This window comes from Penaeus japonicus, unplaced genomic scaffold (assembly GCF_977035675.1).
Source record: "Penaeus japonicus unplaced genomic scaffold, GWHDUDI00000001_assembly GWHDUDI00000034, whole genome shotgun sequence".
NCBI lineage: Eukaryota > Metazoa > Arthropoda > Malacostraca > Decapoda > Penaeidae > Penaeus > Penaeus japonicus.
Genome location: NW_028234436.1, coordinates 25,134,932 through 25,147,431, shown reverse-complemented (window position 1 = coordinate 25,147,431; position 12,500 = coordinate 25,134,932). Strand labels below are relative to the sequence as shown.

Below are 12,500 nucleotides of genomic sequence, written 5' to 3'. Positions count from 1 at the left end.
TTAAGCAGCGACAGCACTCGCTTCGGAAGTAGGGAAATCGAAATCGTCTAATTTATCCCTCTGCTTCTCTTACGTGTCAACACGACTGGTTGTGTCGCTATGTGATTTGTCACATGACCCAGGACCTCAGCCATGCTGTGGCAGTAGCATCCCCATCGACCCAGACACTGCCACTCCAACGGGCAACTTCACGCGGATCTCTACAGGAAGCTCACTTAAGGTAATGAACGAGCGCCTTAAAAGTCTACGGACTGACAACCCGCGTTTAAATATCAACAGCATTAGGATTTATTTTCAAAACACTGGGTCTGTATTAATTATACATCAACTAATTAAAGTATAATGATATTGAGTGCCTTTAATGTTACATTGATGGGTTCATACAGACTAGTTGCAAACCAGAATTCGCTTGAGCTAGCTGTAAGAGTTTAGAAATAGTCCACCACTACATACAGTGCATTGGCAGAATACCTAGCATAATTAGGTACAGGAGTCATTTGATTCACAAAATGCTTCAAGGCACAATAATCCTTGGCAGGGTTGAAAAGTATCCGATATTTTAAACATCAGCACTAATTAATATTGTGTCTTGGGGCATCATTTTATCTTTGTGTGGATAGCCTTGCATGTAGTACACACTCTGTGGCCACTTCACTAAAGAGTTCTCATAAACACTAGAAAAGAAAAGGCAATATTTGGTATAACATACATAAATTTGATATAATATAAATAGATTTGATATAATCGGAACGGTCAGTTTTAAGATGATATAACAAGAACAAATCTGATATAACAAGGATTTGACAAAGAAGTGATAATCCGATTACGGATTATCACTCCTATTTTCAAAATGATATTCGAAATACGAAAAGGAAACTGCCGTGAATTTGATGTTTTATTCCTTTGTTGTGCAAGTTTCACATTAATTTCGGTCCATACTTTCCCGTGTTTGTGTGCGTGCATGTATGTATGTATGTATGTTTGCGTGTGTATGCATGCGTGTATGTGTGTGCTGCGTATTAACTTGGTTCTCATAATTCCTCAACAGGTGATTGAAGCACCTCCCACAGACTCTGACTTCCAGCCTCCTTCTAGGGTCAATGATCTCCAGGTGATGAAACTGTATGGCCTCGACGAAGGTGGCAGCATCCTCACCCTCACCTGGACCTCACCTGGAGATGATCAGGATGAGGGCACAGGTACGCATCACTTTTTTCGTGCACATTCTATACATTGCAATTGTTTCCGCCTCTGGAGTAGTGACACGTTGTTTGTATGTTGATTCTTTACAGTAAGAACACCAACTTCCCTTGAACACGGAAAGAAAATAAGAAAATGAAAGTAGATGGGAACAGATTTAAATCATCAATAGTTTTTTGTGATTCTATTGCGTATTTCCTGTTCATGTCAGTCTATGAAAGTCCTTAATATTTTCTTCACATTTACCCATATTCACCCGTGTTTATCCATGTTTATCCATGTCCATACACGTTCTTCCACGTTCTGCTCCATTCACTCACGTATACCCATGTTTACTCACGTTTACACGATCACACACTTCTCCCACTTCTTTCCATCTCATTCATATGCGGTTCTTCCACATCCATCTACATCCACACACGTTCAACGTTCACCTACGTTTTCCCACGTTTACTCATGTTTAAGCTCTCCTACGTTCACTCACATTTAAGTTCTCCCACGTTTACCGTTGTTCACTAAAGTTTTACCACGTTCATTCACATACTCACGTACTCCCTAGTTCAGCAGCAACTTCCACACACATTCTCCCACTCTGGCTGCATCCACTCACGCTTACTCCCCTTCACTCACGCCCCACAGGCTCCGACTACACCTTCCGGCTGAGTGAAAAGCGTTCGGATCTCACCAACGTCGGCTTCCAGGAGGCCCCCGAGAGCACCCAGCTGCAATTTGCCAAGTCGGACTTAGACGAGAGCGGCGTCCTGGCTCCTTTTGGCACTCCTGTCACCTTCAACGTCACGTTTAACGGGGTCCTCAACTTCGGCATAGAGTATCTGGTTGCATTGAAGGCGGAGGACGAGGCTGGGAATTTGAGGTGAGGCTTGTGCCGTTCGTATGTATTTGTTTATAAGTCTCCTCTTTCTTTCTCTCTCTCTTTCTCTTTCTCTTTCTCTTTCTCTTTCTCTTTCTCTTTCTCTTTCTCTTTCTCTTTCTCTTTCTCTTTCTCTTTCTCTTTCTCTTTCTCTCCTTCTCTTTCTTTCTAGCTTTCTCTTTCTTTCACTTTCTTTCTCTACTTTCTTTCTCTTTCTCTTCTCTTCTCTCTCTCTCTCTCTCTCTCTCTCTCTCTCTCTCTCTCTCTTTCTCTCTCCCTCCCTCCCCTCTCTCCCTCTTCTCTTTCTCCCTCTCTCTATCCCCTTTCTCCTCTCTCTCTCTCTTCTCTTTCTCTCTCTCTCTCTCTCTTTCTCTTTCTCTTTCTCTCTCTCTCTCTTTCTCTTCTCTTTCTCTCTCTCTCTATTTATCCATCACTTTCATCCTCTCTCTCTTACTCTTTCTCTTTGACTTTGTCTTTCTTACTGTGACGCAGTGACAGTAGCACAACTGAGTTTTTTTTTCCAAATTGTTTATTTCCTTTGGCGTTTTTCCCCTACTAACGTTTTTCTCCGACCGTTCTTTCCCTCCAGCCCCGTGTCCAACGTCGCCACCTTCTTCCTGGACCAAAAGCTTGATCTTCCCGACTGGACTGATGAACTTATTAAAAAACTGAAGAAATCAAACGCAGACTTTTTCTCGCAGTAGTGGAAAAGAAGAAAAAAATAGAGTTCAAATATTTTGTATAAATAAATAAATAATACTTATAATTATTATTATTATAATAAAACAAAATAATCAACATTATGTAGAGTTCCTATCCCACGGATGAATGCGAAAGAATGAAAAAAAGAGGCCGGTAAATGTGGCTTTAGGAAAGTGGTGATGATGATGTGGGGAAAGCACAACATGATGATAATGCGTTATAAAAAATAGTGGTGATAATAGGATAAATGATTATCATCGTTTTATAAAAAATGAAGGTGATGCATCAGAGCAAATGGGTAGGTGATTTATATATAAACACACTTACACAAACACGTACATCTTTCTTTCTCTCTCTCTCTCTCTCTCTCTCTCTCTCTCTCTCTCTCTCTCTCTATATATATATATATATATATATATATATATATATATATATATATATATATATATATATATATATATATATACATACATATATATATATATATATTATATTTATGTATATATATATAGAGAGAAGAGGAGAGAGAGAGAGGAGAGAGAGAGAGAGAGAGAGAGAGAGAGAGAGAGAGAAAGAGAGAGGAAGAGAGAGAAAGGAGGAGGAAGAAGAAAAAGAAGAAGAAGAAGACTAAGAAGAAGAAGACTAAGAAGAGGGAGAGGGAAAGGAAGAGGAAGAAAAAGAAGAAGAAAATGAAGAAGAAGACTAAGAAGAGGGAGAGGAAGAGGAAGAGGAAGAAAAAGAAGAAGAAAATGAAGAAGAAGAAGGGAGAGGAAAAGAATAGGTACAGATATAGATAAAGAGAAAGAGAGAGGGAAAAGCAAAGTGTAGGTGAAAGGGAAAGGGAAAGGCGAGAGAAAGAGAGAAAAATAGAGAGATAGAGAGATAGTGAGATAGAGAGAAAGAAAGAAAGAAAGAAAGAAAGAAAGAAAGAAAGAAAGAACGAAAGAAAGAGACAGACAGAGTGAATAAGAGAGAGAGAGAGAGAGAGAGAGAGAGAGAGAGAGAAAGAGAGAAAGAGAGAAAGAGAGAAAGAGAGAAAGAGAGAAAGAGAGAAAGAGAGAAAGAGAGAGAGAAGAGGGTAAGAGAGAGGAGGGGGAAAGAGAGAAGACAGAGGAGAGAGAGAGAGAGAGAAAGATGAGAAGAGAAGAGAAAGAGAGAAGAGAGAAAAGAGAAAGAGAGGAGAGAAGAGAAGAGAGAGAAAGAGGAGAGAGAGAAGGAAGAGAGAGAGAGAGAGAGAGAGAAGAGAGAGAGAGAGAGAAGAGAAAAAAAGAGAGAGAGAAAGAAAAAGAAAGAAAGAGAGAGAGAGAGAGAGAAAGAGAGAGAGAGAGAGAGAGAGAGAGAGAGAGAGAGAGAGAGAGAGAGAGAGAGAGAGGAGATAGAAAGATAGAAAGCGAATAAGAAAAAGAAAAGAGAGGAGAGAGAGAGAGAGAGAGAGAGAGAGAGAGAGAGAGAGAGAGAGAGAGAGAGAGAGAGAGAGAGAGAGAGAGAGAGAGAGAGAGAGATAGAAAGAAGAAAGGAATAGAAAGAAGAGAGGAGAGGGAGATAGAGAGGAGAAGAGAGAGAGAGAGGAGAGAGAGAGAGAGAGAGAGAGAGAGAGAGAGAGGGGGGAGAAGAGAGAAAGAGAGAGAGAGGAAGAAGAAGAGAGAAAGAGAGAAAGAGAGAAAGAGAGAGGAAGAAGAGAGAAAGAGAGAAAGAGAGAGAGAGAGAGAGAGAGAAAGAGAGAGAGAGAAAGAGAGAGAGAGAGAGAGAGAGAGAGAGAGAGAGAGAGAGAGAGAGAAGAGAGAAAGAGAGAGAGAGAGAGAACAATAATTCTGTTCTTTCTTTAGAGGAGCTGAACAATTTTTGTCAATCAAGTGACAATGAGCTGTGTGTGTGTGTAGCTAATCAGCCGTGACCATGAGAGGTGGCAAAATACATGATTACAGTAGTTAACCCATTGCAGACGGAGATAAATTTGCTTGCCCAGCCTCCAGGATAGGTTTTATTTTAGAGAGAGACCACTTGAAGCAATATAATTTGAAGCATCCAAATCTCTTTCAGTCATTCATTGTAAAACTAGAGCGGTTTTTGTGTTTTATTTTTTTGTGTGTTTTATTGAGTTTAGAGACTTATATGTGCCGTATGACAGGCTCTATCAGTGCTGCAGTTGACTAAAATTGTAGTATGTTATCCATATTAGCTCATTATTTTCTTTATACTCAATGTGATAGAAGTATTGCTGTTTTATGGGAGGACAAAATGCAACTTTATTTTTTCGTATTTTTGTGCTGTCATGAACGAATACGAAACATATAACCACCTACAATAAAGATAACAAGAAGAGGTGGGGAAGAGGAATGAAACCTGTGCTTGTGACTGTGAGTGCCACAGTGAAAGACATCCATATTGGCACAGGAGCACATTTTAGACACTGGGTATGGATTGAGTCACCTTCCTCTTCTCGTTCTGCCTGTACTTTAGAGCAAGGGTTCATCAACTTAGTGTGTGCCATCGCTCTATAGAGACAGTGCATGCTAGAGACCGTGGATGGGTGCCATTCAAGGCTCTCTCACCTGCTGGTGCTAGAAAAAAGTGGTGCCATCTAGGTTTTGGACGTTAAGCTTGCACGATATTACGGTAATTATAGTAATTATGACTGCAGTAGCCATCATCACTCATTCCTTTTTCATAGCAAAATAAAATAGCACAGTGATCCAAAATCCCCGAACGTCGTATACGTCATGACGCCCGTCGTCAGGCCAAAGCTCCTACGTCATGTATGTCATGACACCCGTACGCAATGGGTTAATGATGTATCAACTATTATCGTAAAATATTCATTTCTAATGGTTGAAAATGAATTAAGATAATACAAATTCTACCTCCCTGACAGGGAATTGAACTCGGGCCCTCTGAGTGAGAATCTCGGCTCCTAACCACAGCACCACAATGAGCCACTAAAAGGATTGTCTAACCAGATGCCTTACATCCATCATGGAAGTTAACTATATGCTCTTAGCAGAGCAGTGATAGCGAGGTTTTACAGACAATCCCCATGGCCACTCAGCGGGAATGAATTAGAAATTCAACCCACAAATTAGGTTACCAAGAGTCCCGGCTCCTAACCATATCACCACACTGCATTCTACCATCTTTCACACTTAGATATAACCTTGGTAATCTGATTTGTGAGTTGAATTTCTAATTCATTTCTGCTGAGTGGCCACGGGGTTGTCTGTAAAACCTCGCTATCACTGCTCTGCTAAAAGCATATAGGTAACTTCCATGATTGATGTACGGCATCTGGTTAGGCATTCCTTTTAGTGGGTCGTTGTGGTGATGTGGTTAGGAGCTGGGACTCTCACTCTGAGAGCCAGAGTTCAATTCCCTGTCAGGGAGGTAGAATTTGTATTTCCATATTAAATGTGTTACTGCATTCTACCATTTTTCACACATTAAGATAAACAAATAAATACTACATGTTATTCTGCTAACTGTATCCATGATCTTAATAATTTACTATTTAATTTAAGGAGTTTGTTTCATGTTCTCAGTCTTCATGTAGTGAAAAAATGGACCACTTTGTTTTTTGGTCAAACTTTTGTCATAAAAAAAAATTGTGAAACTATCACTAAATTCTCATTTCATAAAAGAAAATGACAGAAAGAAAAAGTGCAAATAGCTTTTAAGTTTATTGATCACTATATACAAAATCAATGAGAGAAAGGGCAGAAACAATATCATGTTTATATCAACTCATCTGTTAAAAGATAAAAAATAAAAAATAAAAAGTAGATATATAAACAAATAAAACAAACAATAATCATAAATATTTTATTCAAAATCCTATGCCTCTGAGTCCTTTAAAAAATTAACTTCTTCCATCCATTCCTCGGTGAAAAAATAATCAAATAAATAAATGAAAAAAAATAAATAAAAAAATTTAAAAAAAATCCATGACTAACTCTTATTTTCTTCTGCACTCGGAGCCTCAGCCTGCACAGCCTCGCTCACAGCAGGAGGAGGGGGGCTCGCCGCAGCTTGGCTTTCCTCGGCTTTAATCTCCTCTTCTTTTGGCTTCTCTGATGCGAGGGACGAGCTTACCAAGTCCACGGCAGAATCTTTTAATCCGGTGACCTTGGAGGGGATGTTGGCAATGAAATCGAAAGTGTAAAAGACTCCCGTGTTCCAGTAGCTGCGGAAGTTGATGTTGACGTCCTCCTTCTTGGGGAGCTGTAAGTACTGTAGAGGAGAGAAGGCAGAAGAAGATATAAATATGTGTGTGTGTGTGTGTGTGTGTGTGTGTGTGTGTGTGACTGTGTGAGTGTGAGTGTGAGTGTGAAAAAATATTATCAGAGGTCAAAAAGAGGACAAACACAAAAGCTGTAGCATCACCTATCAATATAGGAAGTTAGTGAGTAAACAACCAAGATAAATGAATACTTGTATCATGCCATTTCTACAGACACTTTAATAATTAAAGTAATGACACTTAACCCATTGCGGACAGGTGTCATGACATACATGACGTAGGAGCTTTGGCCTGATGACGGGCGTCATGACGTACATGACGTTCGGGGATTTTGGATCACTGTGCTATTTTATTTTGCTATGAAAAAGGAATGAGTGATGATGGCTACTGCAGTCATAATTACTATAATTACCGTAATATCATGCTTCGCATACGTCCAAACCCTGATGGCACTTATTTCCTAGACCAGCCGGAGAGAGAGCCTTGAATGGCTGCCCCGCCACGGTCTCTAGCTAAAGCATGTCCGCCTATAGAGCGCAGTACCTCACACACCTCAGTTGATGAAAACAAAAAACAAAATCTCAACCCCCTCCCTTGACTCTAAAGTACCGTCGATAGAAAGGAAGTGCAGCAGCAGGGAAGAGGAAGGTGACTCAATCATACCCAGTGTCTAAACAGTGCACCTGTGCCAATTTATAAATAGATAATATTTTGATGGAAGCCTTTCACTGTGGCACTCACAGTCACAAGCACAAGGGTCATTGCATTCCTCTTCCAACACTACCTCCTCTTCGAGTTATCTTTAAATGTAGGAGGTTATATGTTTCGTATTCGTTCATGACAGCACAAAAATTACGAAAAATAAAGTTGCCCTTTTATCCTCCCATAAAACGCAATACTTCTATACATTGGTATCAAAGAAAATAAAGAGCCTAATATGGCTACTATACTGACAATTTTTAGTCACGGCGAGCACTGATAGAGCCTGTATTCGGCACATATAAGTTCTCCTACACTCAATAAAAAAACCACACAAAAAAAAAATTAAAAACAGCGCAAACACTGCTCTAGTCTTACAATAAAGTCTGACAAGAGAGTGGGAATGATGTCAAATTATATTGCTTCAAGCATGTTCTCCTCTAAAAAAAACCTATCCTGGGCGGCTGGGCAAGCAAATTTTCTCTCGTCTGCAATGGTTTAACACTTAAAAATTTACAAGAGATGCCAGATCGGAGTATTAATTATTTTATTTACTCATGGGAATATAAGGGTCAGCTATTCATTACATGCCCTGGATATTTATTCTATTTGTTCTTTTTTCGAGATATTTTTTTTTAGTTAATTCCTATATATTTTATTTTAGTATAATTTGTTTTAAGTGTGTTAATTTTTTGGTTTCTTTATTGTTCTTTAGCATATTTAGTATTTTATTTATTCCCACTACCCCTATATACTCTGAACTTTTATCCATTTTTTATGAGTTAATATTTGTGTGGTAAATTTTGTTTTTTATTTATTTACTTAGGTAGTCTAGTTTACTAGTTATTAACAAATTTTTGTTATTTGGTCAGTATGTTGGTTTGATTTAGTGTTTATCTTATTTACTTAAGTGTTTAGATTGTGTTAGTCGTTTTATTTTAGTTGTCTACAATGTGTTATTATGTAATTTAATCTAGTTAGATCTAAACAATTCCACTGTTCGTGTGATAGTGAGTCGTCTGATATTGTTTTAATATTTTTTATGTTGTCTGTGACTGTGTTGTGTTTATTTGTCTAGTGCTTGTGTTCGTTTTTTTTTATTCTTTTTTTAATTTTTATATAATCCACCTCCCCCCCCCCCCCCCCATACCCCTTATTTTCTTTAGTCCATTTTGTTAGGTGTTTATAGTTTTTTTTTGTTTGTAGTTATTTCCCCTTTATTTTGATAGTTTTCTATAGATCTTTGTTTTTTTCATTTTTTATTTAGTTTAGGTGTTATTTTTTTTGTTTTTCATTTTGAGTCCATATAATTGTTTAATTTATTATCAGTAGACTATTTATAGTCGTTATTTTATTTATTCAGTTTAGTACTAGTTTTTTTTCATACTATTATCTTATCGCGTTAGTCCATTAGTCCATATTCGAAAACGCTAATAAGTTTTAAGTTATTCATTAGTCTTTTAGTTATACTAATTTATTGAATTCAATTCTTGAGATTTATTTTATTATAAGTAATTGTATAAGTTGATTATTGTTTTATTATGTAATCTTTTTTGTTATATATTTAGTTCTAGAATATTGTAATTTGTTTTTCTATAGCTTTATTTTTTTTTTATAGTTGAGGTTCTTTTTAGTTTTTTTTTTTCTTTATTGTTATATTTCTCTATTTTTTTTATAGTTTATATATATATATATATATATTAGTAGTCCATATGTATTGGCAATATAGGGAGCATATCATGACTATCAGATGTACAAACTTTCTGACTTTTCTTCTAGAAGAATTGGATACTTAATTTTTCCAAACTTATCTTCGGCTACACAATTTAAAGACCTACTGGTGCATTTTCCATCATCCAACCACTTAAAACCCTAATTCTCACCTTTTCAGACACATTTTTCGTCCCGGGCATAATATCATACAATCTGTCGTAAGCTGCGGCAGCCTGTCGACTGTCCCCCCATATTCCCTGGTCTACTGTGGCGTACACTACTCCAACACCGAGTCCAATCTTCGTACCAAACCTGAAAAAAGCAAAATAAATGAACTTCAGTCCTGGATCATTTGCATTTCTTTTTATACAAATTTTCACTTTATATCTGAGAAAAAATATCAGTTCTGATAAATACTATTACAACTATAGTAAAACTAACAATAATTGTATATAAATTATATATAAATCTATCAATTCATCTATCTATCTATATGAACTTAATTTAATACACATATTTTTCTTTTCTTTTCTTTTCCTTTTAACCCACTCACGACGGGGGCATTCTAGCCTTGAATGTCACAATGCCGGGGCTTTCGAACACTAAATCAATTAAATGGCTGGCACAATACTGTGCCGCCCGGCCACTGGGCTTTTGAATGAGCGGTACAGTACTGTACCACCCGTCCAGAGAGGGTTAAGAAAGATGCCAAACTATACCAAATTTAATACATGACACAAATTGTCTTATTCATAATGAAATACAGGCTCCACAGTTTTTAAAAGATCATACTCTAATGAGAGCCACTTCGCAGCAAGTCCTCCAAGGCAATTCATGAAGAATAATCATATGCATTAATCAAGAGGTGGTTTGGCTAAAGGACAATTAGTAGTCAACCACACAAAACTTGGAAATTACAACTGCTAAAAAAATTACTCCAAAACTATCATGGTCATGGTTTCACAATCTTATCTTATCTTATTATTATTATTATTATTATATATATATATTTTTTTTTTTTTTTTTTTTTTTTCAGACTGTAATTTTATAAGTGAGGGACAACTTTGGTCTGAAAGTGGTGCCAGTATAAGATATATATCCACTACTAACTTAGAACCCTATACCATCATCTTTAGGGGATTTATTACCAAAGCACACTCCTCTTCAAGAGCAAACCACACAATTAGCTGAGATATATGTCATGATCTGCATGATAAAGGTAGAGGTGCAGTCAACCAAGCTAATCCTAATAATACGATAACAAGGTGGGTGTTATCTCTGATTTTGGAGGCCTAGAAATTGTCGGTCTATATAATGTGGGCTCAACAAAGTCTGCAATTCTAAAACAGTCAAGAGCAAAATCTGTAGTCTACTGATTCTGAAAATAAGTCAATCCAATAAATCACCAGGGAGGTCTAGCTCTATCTTCCAAGAATATATGTGATCAAGGTTTGCTAACCTCTCCGGATGCGTGAAAAATCAAGGCCACAGCATCGGTCACAACATATACCTGCAGATTCTGAGAAGTGATCATGGGGACACCTTAACATTGCAACTATTTTTCATACCTATGTAATGGTTCCTTAACCCAAATGCTCCGGGACGTTGATAACTGGCGCGCGATGCATTTCCGGGAGGCTACCGCATAGGCCTAAACTAAACCTTACAAGACAACCAGAGTTTGGGCCATGTAGGTGACATCATCACTGCATCCCATCCGGAGGATTTGGGTTAAAACCATTACAATAGCTTTACACTATCTCAACTGCAAACCTATTATGGAATTAATCTATTGCAGATGGTTGGACATATATTCATGCCAAACCATTTTTGGCCTGACAATGAGCGGCAATACATTGGTGCCTACAGTCATCAAGGTATATTTGACGTAAGGGGAGTGTTTCTCTAATACACCAAGAATATTACAAAAGATATATTTGCCATAATATTTGCCAAAATAATTTACCAAAATAGGTTTAGTTTAAAATCCCAAACATAGATGGCACCACTCTCTCCTAGCACCAGCTGGAAAGAAAGCCTCTACCAGGCACTATATTCAGAGAGCGACGGCACACAGCAAGATGGCGACCTCTGGCTCTCAAGTTTCTGTGTTGCAGGATGAACAGGCAGAATGAGAAGAGGAATGTGATCCTGATCATGTGCAGATTCGGCAAATGTGCTTATGTGCCAATATGGATGCTTTGTGCTGTGGAAGTCGTTAGCACAAGTCTCCTTCCTGTTCCTCAATTCTTCATTTATTTTCATTTGGGATAGTTATTTCTTTCATATCTGTATATGAAAAATAATAATGTTTTTTTTCTTCTAATATAAAACTGTAGTACTTCTATCATATCAAGTAGACAAACACAATGACCTGATATGGACCCGAAACTACAATTTCAGTCTACCACAACCTTGAGAAACACTGTCAGATGGCACGAATAAGCCTCACGTACTACTAAAAAACACAAAGAAATAATGATGACAAATACGTTGCTCATATTATAATGAGCGAATGACAGAGAGCGCAATAGGTCACAATATATTTGGTAAAGCTCACTCGCTCCGAAAGAAGATCAATCTGGGGTGCCTCACAGCTGGCCCTAGTGTCCATCGAGCAAATCTATCTACATCTACAAGAGGTTACAGCAGATACACAACGCCACGTTACGAAATACCACAAAAGTGGTATCGATGGATTCCTCTCAACCTCTACTTTTCATATATAGTGAAATTAATGAGCGCTTCCACCTCTGGACCCCACAATCTGGGTCCCATTAGTAGGGGAGGGCATGAAGTAGATCAGGGAAATTACGGGGTAAAATATGAATTTCTGTCATATTTTGTATGCAAAATCTTAACCAATTACCTACCTAACTTTGCTTAAGTTTGAAGTTTGCCCTAGCCAAGGGGGGGAGGGCTTCGCCTCCCCTGGACCCCCCCTCTTTTTAAGGCACTTCGTGCTACCTCGTGCTACTTCGGTATCACGAAAACATTAACCCAACTACCTACCTCACTTTGCCTAGTTTTAACGTCAGCCTTTGCTAAGAGGGAGCTACGCCCCCTTGTGGATCTCCCCTATTC

At 38.0% G+C, this 12,500-nt stretch overlaps 2 protein-coding genes across 3 annotated transcripts in view; one reads left to right on the top strand and one right to left on the bottom strand.

Annotated features, from left to right (window-relative positions):
• Positions 1-2,871, top strand: part of LOC122242515 (calcium-activated chloride channel regulator 1) — a 20,079-nt gene extending 17,208 nt beyond the window's left edge. For both annotated transcript variants that reach the window (XM_042999810.2, XM_086530967.1), the window contains exons 17-20: positions 123-220; positions 1,049-1,199; positions 1,840-2,074; positions 2,661-2,871. In XM_042999810.2, the coding sequence (XP_042855744.2) occupies positions 123-220; positions 1,049-1,199; positions 1,840-2,074; positions 2,661-2,775 (599 nt within the window). In that variant the 3' untranslated portion in view covers positions 2,776-2,871. The remainder of the gene's footprint in view (positions 1-122; positions 221-1,048; positions 1,200-1,839; positions 2,075-2,660) is intronic.
• A 3,554-nt stretch (positions 2,872-6,425) lies between these two features.
• The window catches only part of QIL1 (MICOS complex subunit MIC13 homolog QIL1), an 8,695-nt gene continuing 2,620 nt past the window's right edge, over positions 6,426-12,500 (bottom strand). The window contains exons 2-3 of the mRNA XM_042999811.2: positions 9,587-9,728; positions 6,426-6,994 (exon numbers count right to left, since the gene is read on the bottom strand). Coding sequence (XP_042855745.1) covers positions 6,713-6,994; positions 9,587-9,728 — 424 coding nt within the window. The 3' untranslated portion in view covers positions 6,426-6,712. The remainder of the gene's footprint in view (positions 6,995-9,586; positions 9,729-12,500) is intronic.